This window comes from Rhinoraja longicauda, chromosome 2, assembly GCF_053455715.1.
Source record: "Rhinoraja longicauda isolate Sanriku21f chromosome 2, sRhiLon1.1, whole genome shotgun sequence".
Lineage (NCBI taxonomy): Eukaryota > Metazoa > Chordata > Chondrichthyes > Rajiformes > Arhynchobatidae > Rhinoraja > Rhinoraja longicauda.
In genome coordinates this window covers 3,313,440-3,332,080 of record NC_135954.1, presented here as the reverse complement: position 1 = coordinate 3,332,080, position 18,641 = coordinate 3,313,440, and the positions used below count along the sequence as shown (strand labels likewise).

General features: G+C 47.9%; 2 protein-coding genes across 8 annotated transcripts in view; one reads left to right on the top strand and one right to left on the bottom strand.

Annotated features, from left to right (window-relative positions):
* Window positions 1-10,841, top strand: part of cdv3 (carnitine deficiency-associated gene expressed in ventricle 3) — a 37,559-nt gene extending 26,718 nt beyond the window's left edge. The window contains exon 5 of one of the 4 annotated variants that reach the window (XM_078414030.1): window positions 10,672-10,841. In XM_078414030.1, the coding sequence (XP_078270156.1) occupies window positions 10,672-10,753 (82 nt within the window). In that variant the 3' untranslated portion in view covers window positions 10,754-10,841. Of the gene's footprint in view, window positions 1-1,627; window positions 2,506-10,671 lie in introns of those variants that run through there. The other 3 variants (XM_078414049.1, XM_078414038.1, XM_078414021.1) reach the window with 3 other exon arrangements.
* Window positions 10,842-11,898: 1,057 nt separating this feature from the next.
* Window positions 11,899-18,641, bottom strand: part of topbp1 (DNA topoisomerase II binding protein 1) — an 89,787-nt gene continuing 83,044 nt past the window's right edge. For all 4 annotated transcript variants that reach the window (XM_078426598.1, XM_078426613.1, XM_078426606.1 and 1 more), the window contains 2 exons: window positions 15,989-16,150; window positions 11,899-12,301 (listed from right to left, as the gene is read on the bottom strand). In XM_078426598.1, the coding sequence (XP_078282724.1) occupies window positions 12,188-12,301; window positions 15,989-16,150 (276 nt within the window). In that variant the 3' untranslated portion in view covers window positions 11,899-12,187. The remainder of the gene's footprint in view (window positions 12,302-15,988; window positions 16,151-18,641) is intronic.

Here is an 18,641-nt window from a genome sequence, read left to right as displayed (position 1 = left end):
TAACCCGTGCCTGCCTTCTCCCCGTATCCCTTGATTCCACTAGCCCCTAGAGCGCTATTTAGCTCTCTCTTAAATCCATTCAGTGATTTGGCCTCCACTGCCCTCTGTGGCAGAGAATTGCATTTTTGTCCTGTGCCAAAGTGGAACGCAGTTAGAAACAGAGAAAATAGGTGCAGGAGAAGGCCCTTCGAGCCAGCGCCGCCATTCATAGTGATTATGGCTAATCATCCACAGTCAGTAACCCATGCCTGCCGTCTCCCCATGTCCCTTGATTCCGCTAGCCCCTAGAGCTCGATCCAGTTGTGTCTCTGGAGGCCGAACGAAAAGTGTTAAGTGCTGAGATTAACTGCCACGGGTACACTTGTCATTCCTCAAATGCATTTCGGCCCCCTCCATTTGTTTTGTATTATTACCTGTGTGGACCTTGGAGTTTAAGACTTGCTGGCACTGTTATTGCCTTCAGAAGGACCTGATTACATTTATAGAGCGGTCGGTGCCTTTTCTGGGTATGGGAGAACTCTGCAGTCTGTGTACCACCCATATACACGTTATAATCGGCAGTGCCCCTAGTAGGTCTTCCTCATTGAACAATAGCCTGTTCATTTATGATCATCATATGTCGAGTCATCTCACGTGGAAACAGGTCCTTCAGCCCAACTTGTCCACGACGACCAACATGCCCCATCTATAATGCGTTTGACCCATATCCCTCTAAACCCATCCTACCCATGCACTGTCTAAATGTTTCTTAAACGTTGCAATAGTACCTGCCTCAACTACACCTTCTGGCAGGGGATGGGAGCTTAGGAGCGGATTTAGCCCATCGAATCTACTCCACCACTCGGTCATGGCTGATCTATCTTTCCCTCTCAACTCCATTCTCCTGCCTTCTCCCCGTAACCTTTGACACCCTTATTCATCAAAAAGCTATCAATCTCTGCTTTAAAAATACCCAAATGACTTGGCCTCCACGGCCTTCTGTGGCGATGAATTCCACAGATTAAGACCATGAGACCATATAACATACGGGCAGAATTAGGCCACTCTACAGTTCAGTCTACTCCACCGTTCCATCACGGCTGACCTATCTTTCCATCTCAACCCCATTCTCCTGCCTTCTCCCCCTAGCCTAGGGGTGCCAACTATCTCACTCCCAAATACGAGACAAGGTGATGTCACCGCCCCACGTGACCTCACCCAGCCAGCGGCCATATGCTCCTGCTCCACCAATAGTGGCTGCCCGGGCCGGGAGGCGGGTTGCTACACAACCTCCGTTGATCGGTGTCCGGGGCTAAAATGTCGGAAATCTAGAATGTCGGGGCCTACAGTGCCCCCCGGGCCTAATATGGGACAAGGGTGGTCCCGTATGGGACAAACCAATTTAGCCCAAAATACGGGCTGTCCCGGCTAATACGGGACAGTTGGCAACCTACCATAGCCATTGACGCCCTCTGGCTAAATATTCACCACCCTCTGGCTTAAGAGTTTGTACGTGGCGATTGAAACATTCATTGACTGGGAAGGCCACAAGTGTGGCGGGTTAATCTAATATCAGTTTGGACACGTTTTCTTTACTTTTTGTGTTTTGACCATTTGTTTAGCTGACCACAACTTATTTTTCCCCCAGAGATAAAGAAATGGAAAAGACCTTTGAGATGGTGAAATACAAAAACAGAGCCAGGGAGGATGGTGCTAAAAGTCAGTCCGCTCAGCTAGAACTTGGCAACCAGTTTGCTGTTCTTGAGGAGCAGTAAACGTTGGTACTTATTTTACAGGCTGCCTGCTCTGTTCCATCCCAGGTAACTAATGCAACGTGGAACCCACCTGTCTTCACCACACAATGCCAGAGAGAAAGAGAGAGGAAAAAAAAGTTTAATTGAGGTGGCGTGGGCTTCTGTGGACAAAACGAGGCATCGACAAGGCATCATGAGAATTTAAAGCTTGAAGACATAACTGCTGCCATCTGTGTATGGACACTGAATTAACACAAGACCCTGAATGATGTGGGCCAGTCTTGGAATGACATTTTTTTGGCTAAAGATCAACAAAAAAAAAAAGCAGCCACCAAAATGGTTCCTTTTGTTTATATTCCTGCTTTCTAGTTGAACGTTGAGCCTCGAGGGTGACAACCTCAGTTTGGCAGTGAGATGTGGCCACCATTTTGCCCACTTGTAGCTCGCCTGCCGTCGATTTATAAAGAGGGGGTTGTCACCGCACCAGAGTATTCATCTGCTCACTTCCCGGCAGCAGAAATAGAAATAGTACTTCGGTCTACAAAACAGATTTGAGACTGCATAAACGTCAAGTGACCTTACCGTTTAAAAAACAAAAATTATTCCAAAAAAAAAATCTTGTGTGGAATCTATTAAAACACCTAGTTTTCAATTTGTGACATAAATGGCTGCCTGTAATGGCTCCGACCGTGCCGCCTCCCAGTCTAAAAACCATTCTTGGTATGTTCGGAGCCGTCATCTGTACGCTTTTTGGCAAGCTGTGCAGAAGTATTGTTCTTTCCAATTGTCCCTGATGCTCTAAAGAACCGTAATCTAACATGGATCTTGGATAAATGTCCATTTTAGATTTGCGCTTACTTTGCAAGTGGCGGCACCACTTAATGACCCCGCCCTTCCCCCAATACAGTCCACTAGCGTTTGTAAGATGGGTAGAAAACTAAAGTGGTGACCAACAGTTTTTAAAACAGAATCTGGAACTTGACTGGGGAGCGGAAAACAGGGGGGTTGCAAACAACTGTTCCATTAAGAATTATTCGCCTAATCTCACCTGAACAATCAAAATCTAACGTTTGCTACATGACACAAATGACAGCACTAGCCACAATCTCTGGAGGTTGAATAATTAGCCCGACTTCTTTGTGTATTTATGTAATTATTATGAAGCCTTAATGTGGGAGGGTTAAGGGGAAAGCAAAGTTTTAACGGTGGCAGTTCCAAAATGACAACTGTAGAACTATTTATACAGACTACTACAGTATTTTCCTGAAGCTTAAAGACCACTTGACAAATTGGGCAGTGAATTAAGTGCATCTTCGGCTCCAACCAGTTGTATTTCCAAATTCCCTCCCTTCTAACTTGCAATAAAACTAATTCCCTGTCCGAGAACCAACAGCAACAGTTGGGAGGCATTATTGGGTTGTATTAAGGTGCAGATTTAGATCCTATTTTGTGCTATATAAATGGAACAGCAGCTATTGTCTGAACATTATTGAATCCTGGGAATGTATTATGGCTGTACTGGTGGAAAAGAAATTGAAATAAATCAATAAATCTGCAAATTGTGTGAATATTTTTCATTAGAACAGCTAAACTTCGGTGGCAAACTACTTTCCAGTTGGGACGGCGCGGTAGAGCTGCTGCCTCACAGCGCCGGAGACCCGGGTTCCATCCTGACTCACGGGTGCTGTCTGTACGGAGTTTGTACCTTCTCCCAGTGACCTGCATGGGTTTTCTCCGGGTGCTCCAGTTTTCTCCCGCACTCCAAAGACGTGCAGGTTTGTAGGTTAATTGGTTTCTGTAAATTGTCTCTGGTGCGCAGGAGAGTGTTAGTGTCTGGGTATCACTGGTTGGCGTGGACTTGGAGGGCCTGTAACCACAACTGGAACCCAAGGAGTGGAAAGATCTTATAGGGACCCGAGGGGGAGCTTTTCAATTTCACGGTGGCGCAGCGGTAGAGTTGCTGCCTCACAGCGCCAGAGACCCGGGTTCCATCCTGACCACGGGTGCTGTCTGTACGGAGTTTGTACCTTCTCCGTGACCGCGTGGGTTTTCTCCGGGTGCTCTGGTTTCAAAGGTCTTTTATTGTCCACACTCCACAAACTGGCTTCTGTAAATTGCCCCTAGTGTGTGTAAGGTAGTGTTAGTGTACGGGGTGATCGCTGGGCGGCACCGACTCAGCCGGCTGAAGGGCTGTAATCTTGAAATCCACCCAACCTTGTCTCACACTCAAATGTATTTTCCTGCAGATACACAACCACTTAAAAAACCAGCCCCTTTCCCCACCCTTCTCCAGAAGGTTTCAAGGTTTAGTACCAGCTTGCTTTCACACGTTATGGATGACCTGCACTCATTTCATTTCATTTCTTTGAATGAATAATAAATAAAAATGTTATTAGCCAGGTGTGTGTACATACAAGGAATTTGCCTTGGTGCTTTGCTTGCAAAAAGATTAAAACATTGTACACCGACCGATGAGCCAAAACATTCTGACCACTGACAGGCGAAGTGACTGACTTTTGATTATCTTGTTACAATGGCACCTGTCAAGGGGTGGGATATATTAGGCAGCAAGTGAACAGTCAGTTCTTGAAGTTGACGTGTTGGATGCAGGAGAAATGGGCAGGAGAATTTTTTTTGTTGTTGTAAATGTCCGTCACAGTCTGTCTCCTGTGATGGAGATGTCAGAGATAGTCCAGGTATATTTAAGGGCAGGATGGAAATTGGAGGTGAAGTGTATGAAGTCAGAGAGTTCTGCATGGGTGCAAGAGGTAGCACCAATGCAGTCGTCGATGTAGCGGAGGTAAGGAGTAAAGACCTGAGCGACTTTGACAAGGGCCAAATTTATTGTTGTGGCCAGACGACTGGGTCAGAGCATCTCTGAAACGGCAAGGCTTGTGGGGCGCTGCTAAAGGATCTGCTGCTAATGTTTTGGTGGCAGATACCACAGGACACCTTCAGGGGTCTTGTAGAGTCCATGCCTCGGTGGGTCGGCGCTGTTTTGGCTGCACACGGAGGACCAACAGCATATTAGGTAGGTGGTCACAATGTTTTGGCTCATACAGCAGACAGTTAAAAATAAGACGGAGTTTAAACATATTGAAATAACGTACCAGAGTAACAAGAGGCTACAGACTTTTGGCTGTTTGAGTAGAGCTACTGCTGGTGGGGAAAAGCTGTTTTTATGTCTGGCTGTGGCGGCTTTGACAGTCCGACTTGCCTCTCAGAGAGAAGTACTTTGCAACTGATCACTTGGGCTATTTTCTCTGGTACATTAGGTGAGTGGAGGTCTGATAGTAGTTTCGTTTATTATTGTTGTGTGGATCAAGGTACAGTGAAAGGCTTTTGGTTGTGTGCTATCCAGTCAAAGAAACATAGAAAATAAGTGCAGGTGGAGGCCATTCGGCTCTTCGAGCCAGCACCGCCATTCATTGTGATCATGGCTGATCATCCACAATCAGTAACCCGTGCCTGCCTTCTCCCCCTATCCCTTGATTCCGCTAGCCCCTAGAGCTCTATCTAACTCTTTTAAATTCATCCGGTGAATTGGCCTCCGCTGCCCTCTGTGGCAGAGAATTCCACAAATTCACAACTCTCTGGGTGAGAGAGACCATGCATGACAACAATCAAGCTGTCCACATTGCACAGATAAAGGATACCACATTTAGTGCAAGATAATGTCTGATTAAAGGTAGTTCGAAGATCTCAAGAGGTTGATGGGAGATCTGGACCACTCAAGCTGATGAGAGGATGGTTCAGTTGCCTGAAAGCAGCTGGGAAGAAACATAGAAAATAGGTGCGGGAGGAGGCCATTCAGCCCTTCGAGCCAGCACCACCATTCATTGTGATCATGGCTGATCATCCACAATCAGTAATCCGTGCCTGCCTTCTCCCCATATCCCTTGATTTCACTAGCCCCTAGAGCTCTATCTAACTCTTAAATTCATCCAGTGATTTGGCCTCCACTGCCCTCTGTGGCAGAGATTTCCACAGATTCACAACTCTCTGGGTGAAAAAGTTCCTTCTTACCTCAGTTTTCTCACCAACTGTCCCTGAATCTGGAGGTGTGCGTTTTCACACTTCTGTACCTCTTGTCTGATGGGAGAGGGGAGAAGAGGGAGTGGCCGGGGTGAGACTGGTCCTTGATGATGCTGCTGGCCTTGCCGAGGCAGCGTGAGGTGTAGATGGAGTAAATGGAAGGGAGGTTGGTTTGTGTGATGGTCTGGGTTGGGTCCACAACTCTGCAAATGCCATAGAGACAAAAGAAACTGCAGATGCTGGAATCTTGAGCAAAACACAAGTGCTGGAGGAACTCAGGTGGTCAGGCAGCATCTGCGGAGGGAATAGACAGACGTCAAGAGGTTTAAGGTGAGAGGAGTAAAGTTTAAAGGAGATGTGCGGGACATAATGTTTTTACACAGGGTGATGATGGTGTCTGAAATGTGCTGCCAGGGGTGGTGATGGAGGCAGATACAATGGGCGGCACGGTGGCGAAGTGGTAGAATTGGTGCCAGCGATCCTGACTACGGGCGCTGTCTGTACGGAGTTTGTACATTCACCCCGTGACCTGCGTGGGTTTTCTCCGAGATCTTCAGTTAACTCCCACGCTCCAAGGACGTACAGGTTTGTAGGTTTGGTGATGTTCGTGACTGCGTGGCAACGACAATTTCGTTCAAATTTATTTTTGAATGACAATAAAAGCAATTAGATTTGTAATAATGCAAAAAAACGTGTTGCTCGTGGGTGTGGGGGATGTGTTATTTTGTGGAGGTTGGGGGAGTCCAGAACCAGGGGCCACAGTTTAAGAATAAGGGGTAGACAATAGGTGCAGGAGGAGGCCATTCGGCCCTTCGAGCCAGCACCGCCATTCAATGTGATCATGGCTGATCATTCTCAATCAGTACCCCGTTCCTGCCTTCTCCCCATACCCCCTGACTCCGCTATCCGTAAGAGCTCTATCTAGCTCTCTCTTGAATGCATTCAGAGAATTGGCCTCCACTGCCTTCTGAGGCAGAGTATCCTACATATTCACAACTCTCTGACTGAAAAAGTTTTTACTCATCTCAGTTCTAAATGGCCTACCCCTTATTCTTAAACTGTGGCCCCTGGTTCTGGACTCCCCCAACATTGGGAACATGTTTCTTGCCTCTAATGTGTCCAACCCCTTAATAATCTTATACGTTTCGATAAGATCTCCTCTCATCCTTCTAAATTCCAGTGTATACGAGCCTAGTCGCTCCAGTCTTTCAACATATGCCATTCCGGGAATTAACCTAGTAAACCTACGCTGCACGCCCTCAATAGCAAGAATTTAGAACTGAGATGAGGAGAAACATTTTCACCCAGAGAGTTGTGAATCTGCGGAATTCTCTGCCACAGAAGGCAGTGGAGGCCAATTCACTGGATGCTTTCAAGAGAGAGTTAGATTTAGCTCTTAGGGCTAAAGGGATATGGGGAAGAAAGCTGGAACGGGGTACTGATTTTGGATGATCAACCATGATCATATGGCAGTGGTGGCTCAAAGGGCCGAATGGCCTACCCCTGCACCTATTGTCTATCAGCCATGATCATATTGAATGGCGGTGCTGGATCAAAGGGCCAAATGGCCTACTCCTGCACCTATTGTCTATGTTTCTATCGCTGGTCGGTGCAGTGGACAGTAGGGAGGGCCTGTGCCCATGCTGTATTGCTAAACTAAACTAATAGCGGTGTTGAAGATTCTAAATGGATATGTGAGGGATGGAGGGATATGGATCACAAGCGGGCAGAGGGGATTAGATTAACTTGGTATCATGTTCATCATGGACATTGTGTGCCTCAAGGGCCTGTTCCTGTGCTGTTCTATATTTGACTTGCGTCCCTGGTCACGGGTAAGAGAGTTCTATTATCACTCAGATATTTAAAAGCATAATCTATTTTAAACTGAACCAAGCAGAATAGAACCAGAGGTTTTTACCAAGGCAGTACAGTAGAGTTGCTGCCTTACAGCGAATGCAGCGCCGGAGACCCGGGTTCCATCCTGACTGCGGGCGCCGTCTGTACGGAGTTTGTACGTTCTCCCCGTGACCTGCGTGGGTTTTCTCCGAGATCTTCGGTTTCCTCCCACACTCCAAAGACGTGCAGATTTGTGGGTTAATTGATTGGTAAATGTAAAAATTGTCCCTAGTGGGTGTAGGATAGTGTTAGTGTGTGGGGATCGCTGCTCGGTGGGCCGAAGGGCCTGTTTCCGCGTTGTATCTCTAAACTAAAGTAAAGTTCTTTTTTGCTTTAAGAGATGTACAATATCTAAGACGGCCTTGTTGGATTTGTTAAGAGATCCATTTCTTTTTATAATTGTCGTCCTTGCTAATTTAGTTAGGTTAAAAAATTTAGCTTCTGAGCAGGGTGGCCCCAGGTATGTCTGCCCATGTTGGTAATGTTTCTCCGTAGAATATAGAACAGTTCAGCTCAAGAACAGGCCCTGCGGCCCACAATGTCTGTGCCAAACACGACGCCAAGACTATCTCTTGTCTCCCTCAGCCAAAGTCCAGCTTGCCCACACCAGCCAACATGCCCCATCTACACGAGTCCCAGCTGCCTGCGTTTGGTCCATATCCCTCCAAACCCGTCCTAACCATGTACCTGTCTAAATGTCTTAAACGTTGGGATAGTCCCTGCCTCAACTACCTCCTCCGGCAGCTCATTCCACACACGTCCTAGCCCGCCCAACCTCTCCCTGTCTGACCTCTATTCCCTTCGTTATCTCCTTGTTCCATTTTTTTGCCCAGTGACTTGATTTGGCAAGGACTCTGGAACTCCATGTATTCAATGATTATTGTCACTTGTACCTAGGTACAGTGAAATGCTTTGATTTGGGTCAACTCAGCGGGTCAGGCAGCATCTGTGGATAACATGGATAGGTGACGTTTCACAGAGTGCTGGAGTAACTCAGCGGGTCAGGCAGCATCTGTGGAGAACATGGATAGGTGACGTTTCACAGAGTGCTGGAGTAACTCAGTGGGTCAGGCAGCATCTGTGGAGAACATGAATAGGTGACGTTTCAGGTCAAGAACCTTCTTCAGACTAAGACACTCTTCAGCCGAAAGAAGGGTGTCAACCCGAAATGTTACCTATTCTCTCCAGAGATGCTGCCGGACCTGCTGAGTTACTCTAGCACTTTGTGTCTATCTACAGGGTAAACCAACACCTGCAGTTCCTTCCAACACTAAATCATACATCTTTCAAGAAGTAAATAGCAGGAAAAAGGATCAGTGTCCTTTGTCAGTGGATGTTGTTTACCTAGATTTTCAGAAAGCCTTTGATAAGGTGCCACACGTGAGGCTCCCAAGGAAGATTAGAGCCCATGGTATCAGAGGGCAGATACTAGCATGGAAAGCAAAGAGTGGCAACAAAGGGGGCTTTTTCTGGTCGTCTGCCAGTGACTAGCGGAGTTCCGCAGGGGTTGGTGCTGGGGCCACTGTTCTTCATGTTGTATATTAATGATTTGGACGAGAGGATTGAAGGCTTTGTGGCCAAGTTTGTGGATGATATGAAAATAGGTGGAGGGAGCAGGTAGTGCAGAGAAAGCAGGGACTGTGCAGAAGGACGTGGACAGGTTGGGAGAGTGGGTGGAGAAGTGGCAGATGGAATATAGTGTAGCAAAGTGTGGAGTCGTGCATTTTGGTCGTAGGAATAAAGGCGTGGACTATTTTCTAAATGGAGAGAGAATCCAGAAATCGGAGGTGCAAAGGGACTTGGGAGTGCTGGTGCAGGATTCCCAAAACGTTAATCTGCAAGTCGAATCGGTCGTGAAAAAAGCAAACTCAATATTCCATTTATTTCCAGAGGGCTTGTATACAAAATCAGAGATGTAATGCTGAGGCGCTGGTCAGGCCCCATTTGGAATATTGTGAGCAATTTTGGACACCATATCTGAGGAAGGATGTGCAGGCTCTGGACTTGCTCCAGAGATTCACAAGAATAATGAGTAGGAAGGAACTGCAGATGCTGGTTTAAACCGAAGATAGACACAAAAAGCTGGAGCAACTCAGCGGGTCGGGCAGCGTCTCTGGAGAGAAGGAATGGGTGACTTTTTGGTTCGAGACCCTTCTTCAAACTAGCGAAACCAAGAAGCTAGTGCGACTTGGGTTGGGGAGGGAGATACAAGAATGATCCCAGGAATTAGTAGGTCAACATATGATGAGTGTTTGTCGGCACTGGGCCTGTACTCGCTGGAGTTTAGAAGAATGAGACGGGACCCCATTGAAACTTACAGAGTAGTGAAAGGCCTGGATAGAGAGGATGTTTCCACTAGTGGGAGAGTCTAGGACCAGAGGGCACAGCCTCAGAATTAAAGTCTGAAGAAGGGTATCGGCTCGAAACGTCACCCATTCCTTCTCTCCTGAGATGCTGCCCGATCCGCTGAGTTACTCCAGCACTCTGTGGAACGTCACCCATTCCTTCTCTCCTGAGATGCTGCCTGACCCGCTGAGTTACTCCAGCATTGTGTGATACCTCAGAATTAAAGGACGTTCTTTTAGGAAGGAGATGGAAATCTCTTTAGTCAGAGGGTGGTGAATCTGTGGAATTCTTTGCCACAGACGGCCAAGTCAGTGGATATGGGGAGAAGGGATATTTTTGGGTCTATTTTTGGATATATTTTCCAAGTCAGTGGATATTTTTAAGGCAGAGATAGATAGATTCGTGATTAGTGCGGGTGTCAGAGGTTATGGGGAGAAGGCAGGAGAATGGGGTTAGGAGGGAGAGATAGATCAGCCATGATTGAATGGCAGAGTAGACTTGATGGGTCTAATTCTGCTCCTATCACTGATGACCATGGCAGCACACAAGTCGCCAGCTTCTGGCACCGACAGTTACCTTAAGGTCATCGAACCTGTCCGCCCGCCCCCCCCCCGACCCCCCCACCCCCTTCTGTGACGCCCATCTGTTCTTGTGTTTGCAGGTACGGTTGGCCAACCGTGGATGACGCAGATGGTTCCCGGGAGCTGCCTCATGATGCTGTCCCAGAGGTGGAAGACCAGTGAGGCTTTCACAACACTGCAATCATCTCTGCAAGACCAGCGAGAGCACCCATTGAGTTTGAACTCTTCCACCCACAACGCAAACCATTAAAGTTCTAATCTAGTTGCTTCAACCCATCAGCCTTACTGTGATTTTTTTTTTTTAGAAACATAGAAAACAGGTTCAGGAGGCCATTTGGCCCTTCGAGCCAGCACCGCCATTCAATGTGATCATGGCTGATCATCCACAATCAGTACCCCGTTCCTGCCTTCTCCCCATACCCCCTGACTCCGCTAGCCCCTAGAGCTCTATCTAACTCTCTTGAAAGCATCCAGTGAATCTGCCTCCACTGCCTTCTGAGGTAGAGAGTTCCACAGATTCCGCTAGCCCCTAAATTTTATAAAATTTAGAGATACAGCGTGGAAACAGGCCCTTCGGCCCATCGAGTCCGCACCGACCCGCGATCCCCGCACACTAACACTGTCCTACACACACGAGGAACAATTTGCACTTTTACCAAGCCAATTAACCTACAAACCTGCACGTCATTTGGAGTGTGGGAGGAAACCGAAGATCTCGGAGAAAACCCACGCAGGTCACGTACAAACTTCCTACAGGCAGCACCCGTAGTGGGGATGGAACCCGGGTCTCTGGCGTTGTGTTCGCTGTAAGGTGGCAACTCTACCGCTGCACCACCGTGACCGCTCTACCACAGTTCTATCACAGCTCCATCCAAGTCCGGAAGAAATTGCAGACTTGTGGACGCAGCCCAGACCATCACACAAACCAACCTCCCTTCCATTGACTCCATCTACACCTCACGCTGCCTCGGCAAGGCCAGCAGCCCAGACCATCACACAAACCAACCTTCCATTGACTCCATCTACACCACTCGCTGCCAGCAGCATTATAAAGGAGTAACTTAGCGGGACAGACAGCATCTTTGGAGAGAAGGAAGGGATGACGTTTCGGGTCGAGACCCTTTAGACTGAGAGTAAGAGGAGCTGGACATGGATGGGGCAAGGTGTGAAAATGACAGATCAAAGCAGACACTGATTAGGAAATGCAGAATGGATCATATTAGATACTGGAAAGCAAATTGAGACCACACCAAGAATTTCTAGGCAAATATATTTAAAATATAAACAAGTAAGTAATCAAATCATCCTTTGAGTGCCAAATTTGAAGAGGCTCTGGCAGTCAGTTTCACAAGTGTTACTTTTAATGTTCCAACGTCCAGCCGACAAGCAGCTGGAATGAAGGTGACTGAGAGGGAGAGATAGATCAGCCATGAACGAATGGTGAAGCAGACTTGATGGGCCTAATTCTGCCCCTTGGGACTTATGAAGATGACTGATGTTGGTCTGCAGATGTTGTTCAGCCGCTGGTGTGGCCAACCCACTCCCCTCTCCGGGGCACAAGATCCGGACGGTTTATTGGTCCGGGAGCGTCGCTCTTCACGTTTTGCGGCACTTTCGTAGCTCGCCTTGATCGTCGGATGCCTTGCGTTTCCGCACCGCAGTCCCGGGCTCGACGGTCAGGAAGTAATTCTCAACGGGAGGGGGCCGCTCCTGAAAGTGAAACAGAATCGTGAAATTATGCGTGGGGCAGCGGTAGAGTTATTGCCTCACAGCGCCAATCCTGACTACGTGGGGGGTGTGGGGGTGAAGAGCTGGAGGCGAGAATAAACCAGGACCACATCAGTACCACATCACTACCTTGGGTCAAGTAGATATAGAGACAATAGGTGCAGGAGGAGGCCATTCGGCCCTTCGACCCAGCACCGTCATTCAATGTGATCATGGCTGATCATCCAAAATCAGTACCCCGTTCCTGCCTTCTCCCCATACCCCCTGACTCCGCTATCATTAAAAGCTCTATCTATCTCTCTCTTGAAAACATCCAGAGAATTGGCCTCCACTGCCTTCTGAGGCAGAAAATTCCACAGATTCACAACTCTGGGTGAAAACATTCTTCCTCATCTCCGTTCTAAATGGCCTACCCCTTATTCTTAAACTGTGGCCTCTGGTTCGGAAACATGTTTCCTGCCTCTTGCGTGTCCAATCCATTAATAATTTTATATGTTTCGATAAGATTCCCTCTCTAAATTCCAGTGAATACAAGCCCAGTCGCTCCATTCTTTCATATGACAGTCCCGCCATCCCGGAGATTAACCTGGTGAACCTACGCTGCACTCCCTCAATAGCAAGAATGTCCTTCCTCAAATTAGGAGAACAAACCTGCACACAGTACTCCAGGTGTGGTCTCACCAGGGCCCTGTACAACTGCAGAAGGACCTCCTTAATCCCTACTCTTTATTTCCTGTCTACCAACCAATTTTCTATCCATGTCAATACCCTACCCCCAATACCATGTGCTCTAATCTTGCCCACTAATCTCCTATGTGGGACCTTATCAAAGGCTTTCTGAAAGTCCAGGTACACTACATCCACCGGCTCTCCCTTGTCCATTTTACTTGTTGCATCCTCAAAAAATTTCAGAAGATTTGTCAAGCATGATTTCCCCTTCATAAATCCATGCTGACTCAGAACGATCCTGTTACTGCTATCCAAATGCTCCGCTATTACATCTTTTATAAATGACTCCAGCATCTTCCCCACCACTGATGTCAGACTAACTGGTCGATAATTCCCTGCTTTCCCTCTCCCTCCATTCTTGAAAAGTGGGACAACATTAACTACCCTCCAATCCACAGGAACTGATCCTGAATCTATAGAACATTGGAAAATGATCACTAATGCGTCCACAATTTCTAGCGCCACCTCCTTAAGTACCCTGGGATGCAGACCATCAGGCCCTGGGGATTTATCAGCCTTCAGTCCCATCAGTCTACCCAAAACCATTTCCTGCCTAATGTGGATTTCCTTCAGTTCCTCCGTCACCCTAGGATCTCTGTCCCCTAGTACATCTGGGAGATTGTTTGTGTCTTCCTTAGTGAAGACAGAACTAAGTACCTGTTCAACTCGTCTGCCATTTCCTTGTTCCCCATAATAGTTTCACCTGCTTCTGTCTTCAAGGGACCCACATTTGTCTTAACTAATCTTTTCCTCTTCACGTACCTAAAGAAGCTTTTACTATTCACCTTTATATTCTTGGCTAGCTTACCCTCGTACCTCATCTTTTCTCCCCGTATTGCCTTTTTAGTTATCTTCTGTTGATCTTCCCAATCCTAGTTTGAGAACTTATCCTTAAAGATGGCTTCCCGCTCATCTTTGCTATGGTATACGTCTTCTCCTATATTTTTATGCTGTCCTTGCCTTCCCTTGTCAGCCACGGTCGCCTCTTACTCCCCTTAGAATCTTTCTTTCTCTTTGGAATGAAATTATCCTGCATCTTCTGCATTATTCCCAGAAATACCTGCCATTGCTGTTCCACCGTCTTCCCTGCTAGGATCCTTTTCCAGTCGACCTTGGCCTGCTCCTCTCTCAGGCCTCCATAGTCCCTTTTGTTCAACTGCAATACCGACACTTCCGATTTTACCTTCTCCCTCTCAAATTGCAGATTACAACGGAAATTGGAGGAACAGCACCTTATATTTCACTTGGGCAGCTTGCAGCCCAGCGGTATGAACATTGACTTCTCCAACTTTAGCTAGTTCCTCTGTCCCTCTCTTCCCCTCCCCCTTCCCAGTTCTCCCTCTAACTTCCTGTCTCCACCTATATCCTTCCTTTGTCCCGCCCTCCCTGACATCAGTCTGAAGAAGGGTCTCGACCCGAAACGTCACCCATTCCTTCTCTCCTGAGATGCTGCCTGACCTGCTGAGTTACTCCAGCATTTTGTGAATAAACAACTTATATTATGGTCACTACTTCCTAATGGTTCCTTTACCTTGAGTTCCCTTTATCAAATCCGGTTCATTACACAACACTAAATCCAGAATTGCCTTCTCCCTGGTAGGCTCCAGTACAAGCTGTTCTAAGAATCCATCTCGGAGGCACTCCACAAACTCCCTTTCTTGGGGTCCAGTACCAAGCTGATTTTCCCGGTCTACCTGCAGGTTGAAATCTCCCATAACCACCGTAGTGTCACCTTTAGGTAGACACAAAATGCTGGAGTAAGTCAGGGGGAGATTCCAAGTGCGCTCTCGTTATTCTGTCCGGGTTAAAGGAGGTGTCAGACCACCAGTTGCCGGAAAATCGTAAAGACGTATAAGAAAAAAAGTAGACACAAAATGCTGGAGTAACTCAGCAGGTCAGGCAGCATCTCGGGAGAGAAGGAATGGGTGACGTTTCGGGTCGATGTTCTATCCATATTCTGCGCCTTAAAAATATCCAATGATTTGGCCTCCACAGAGGTCTGTGGCAATGAATTCGACAGATTCATCACCCTCTGACTAAAGAAATTCCTTCTCATCCCCTTCCTAAAGGTACATCCATTCATTCTGAGGCTGTGCCCTCTGGTCCTAGACTCTCCCACTAGTGAAAACATCCTCTCCACACCCACTCTATCCAGGCCGCTCACTGTTCGATGTTTCACTTTGCAATGAAAACATAGAAAATTAGGGAAATAGGTGCAGGAGGAGGCCATTTGGCCCTTCGAGCCAGCACCGCCATTCATTGTGATCGTGGCTGATCATCCACAATCAGTAACCCGTGCCTGCCTTCTCCCCACATCCCTTGATTCCACTAGCCCCTAGAGCTCTATCTAACTCTCTTTTAAATTCATCCAGTGAATTGGCCTCCACTGCCCTCTGTGGCAGAGAATTCCACAAATTCACAACTCTCTGGGTGAAAAAGTTTTTTCTCACCTCAGTTTTAAATGGCCTCCCCTTTATTCTTAGACTGTGGCCCCTGGTTCTGGACTCCCCCAACATTGGGAACATGTTTCCTGCGTCTAGCTTTACTCCTATACTATGCGATAGTATCTGCAAATTTTAGTTTAGTTTAGTTTGGAGATACAGCGTGGAAACAGGCCCATCGGCGGTCCCCACCGACCAGCGATCCCTGCACACTAACACTGTCCTCCTACACACACGAGGGACAAATTTTACATCTACACCAAGCCAATTAGCCTACAAACCTGTACGTCTTTGGAGCGTGGGAGGAAACCGGAGCACCCTGAGAAAACCCACGCAGGTCACGGGGAGAACGTACAAACTCCGTACAGACAGCACCCGTAGTTGGGATGGGGCCCGGGTCTCTGGCGCTGTGAGGCAGCAACTCTGCCGCTGCGCCACCGTGCCGCTTTTAAGAGCGGCTGCCCACGCAACAAATGGGGGTGCGGGAGGAGGGACGCACCTGTATCAGGTAGTCGGCAATGAACTCGGGCTTGAGGCAGAGTACGTTGTGTTCCAGCGCCTCGGCAAGGTTCACTCTCTGCTCCTCGGCCTTCAGTTTGCTGACGTCAACAAACAGGTGGGTGGCCTCTTTGTACTCAGCAGGCAGGTGACTGGGAAGGACCTGAAACACAGAGGCCCAGCTACATTACACCGAGCAGTCAATACATTATGACCACCGACAGGCGAAGTGAATAACATCGATTATCTTGTTACAATGGCACCTGTCAAGGGGTGGGATATATTAGGCGGCAAGTGAACAGTCAGTTCTTGAAGTTGACGTGTTGGATGCAGGAGAAATGGGCAGGAGTAAAGACCTGAGCGACTTTGACAAGGGCCAAATTGTTATGGCCAGACGACTGGGTCAGAGCATCTCTGAAACGGCAAGGCTTGTGGGGTGTTGCTAAAGGATCTGCTGCTAATGTTTTGGTGCCAGATACCACAGGACAACTTCAGGGGTCTTGTAGAGTCCATGTCTCGGTGGGTCGGCGCTGTTTTGGCGGCACACGGAACATATTAGGCACAAATGTTGGAGTTTTTTAGCGGAACAGGCAGCATCTCCGGAGAGAAGGAATGGGTGATAGAAACATAGAAACAAGGGTGATGTTTCGGGTCTCGATCCTTCTTCAGTCTGAAGGGTCTCGACCCGAAACATCACCCATTCCTTCTCTCCAGAGATGCTGCCTGACCCGTTAGTTATTCCAGCATCTTGTGTCTATCTTCGATTTAAACCAGCATCTGCAGTTTTCTTTCCTGAGCATATTAGGCAGGTGGTCATAATGTTTTGGCTCATCCGATTATATCAAAGTGAGCCACAAAATCAATGAGAGTTTACAGGGGTGCCATCGTTGAGTTGAGTCGAGTTTAGTTTATTGTCACGTGTACCAAGGTACAGTGAAAAGCTTTTGTTGCATGCTAACCAGCCAGCGGAAAGACAATACATGATTACAATCAATCCGTTCACAGTGGACAGATACATGACTAGGGAATAACGTTCAGTGCAAGATAAAGCCAGCAAAGTCCAATCAAGGATAGTCCGAGGGTCACCAAAGAGGTAGATAGTAGTTCAGCACTGCTCTCTGGTTGTGGTAGGATGGTTCAGTTGCCTGATAACAGCCGGGAAGAAACTGTCCCTGAATCTGGAGGTGTGCGTTTTCACATTCCTGTACCTCTTGCCCGATGGGAGAGGGGAGAAGAGGGAGGGGCCGGGGTGAGACTGGTCCTTGATTATGCTGCTGGCCTTGCCGAGGCAGCACGAGGTGTAGATGGAGTCGATGGAAGGGAGGTTGGTTTGTGTGACGGTCTGGGCTGCTGGCCTTGCCGAGGCAGCGTGAGGTGTAGATGGAGTCAATGGAAGGGAGGTTGGTTTGTGTGATGGTCTGTGCTGCGTCCACAACTCTCTGCAATTTTTTGCGGTGGAGGATGGTGAGTCTATAATTTATTTGCAGTTCTGGATGTAATGATGGAGTGATTCAGCGTGGAAACAGGCCCCTCGGCCCAACCTGCCCGCACCGACCAACATGCCCCATCTACACTTGTCCCCCCCAGTCTGCGTTTAGCCCATGTCCCTCTAAACCTGTCCTATCCACGTACCTTTCTACATGATATTACGTGCCTCTCCAATCTCTCTGGCAGCCCATCCCATTCACCCACCAAAAAGATGTTAAAAAGTTACCCCTCAGGTTCCTATTAAATCTTTCCCTCCTCACCATCAACCTATGTCTTCTGGTTCTTGAATTCCCCTACTCTGGGCAAAATACTTTGTGCATTCACCCGATCGATCTATTCCCCTCATGATTTTGTACACCTCTATAAGATCACCCCTCATCCTCCTGACGCCCGTACTAATCAAGAATCGATCTGTCACTGCCTTAAAAATATCCATTGACGGCCTCCAAAGCCTTATATGGCAGAGAATTCCACAGATTCACCACCCTCTGACGAAATAAATTCTTCCTCAACTCCTTCTGAAAGCAACGCCCTGTAGTGGCCTGGATACAGTCAGAATAAGGCTGGACGCCAGGCAGTTTAAGGGATCTTTAATGCCGATAACTTGCATCTATCTACACACCGCGAGTTCCACCAAAGGCATGAACGATAAAAACCCCTTAGGGGAAACCCCGTAGTCTTGGGTAGTCCCTAGTGCCGAGGGGGGTGACCCAAGGAGTGGCCTAATCCCCAGGGACCGACCGCCACAGTCCTTGAATTTTGATATCTGGTCCTAGACTCTCCCACTGGTGGAAACATCCTCTCCACATCCACTCCATCCAGGCCTTTCACTGCTCGGTAAGTTTCAATAAGTCCCCCCCCCCCCCCCCCCCCATCTTTCTAAACTCCAGCGAGTACAGGCCCAGTGCCGACAAACGCCCATCAATTGTTAACCCACTCATTCCTGGGTTGACACAAAATGCTGGCGTATCTCAGCGGGACAGGCTGCATCTCTGGATAGAAGCAGTGATGTTTCGGGTCAATAGACAATAGGTGCAGGAAGAGGCCTTTCGGCCCTTCGAGCCAGCACCGCCATTCAATGTGATCATGGCTGATCATTCTCAATCAGTACCCCGTTCCTGCCTTCTCCCCATACCCCCTGACTCCGCTATCCTTAAGAGCCCTGT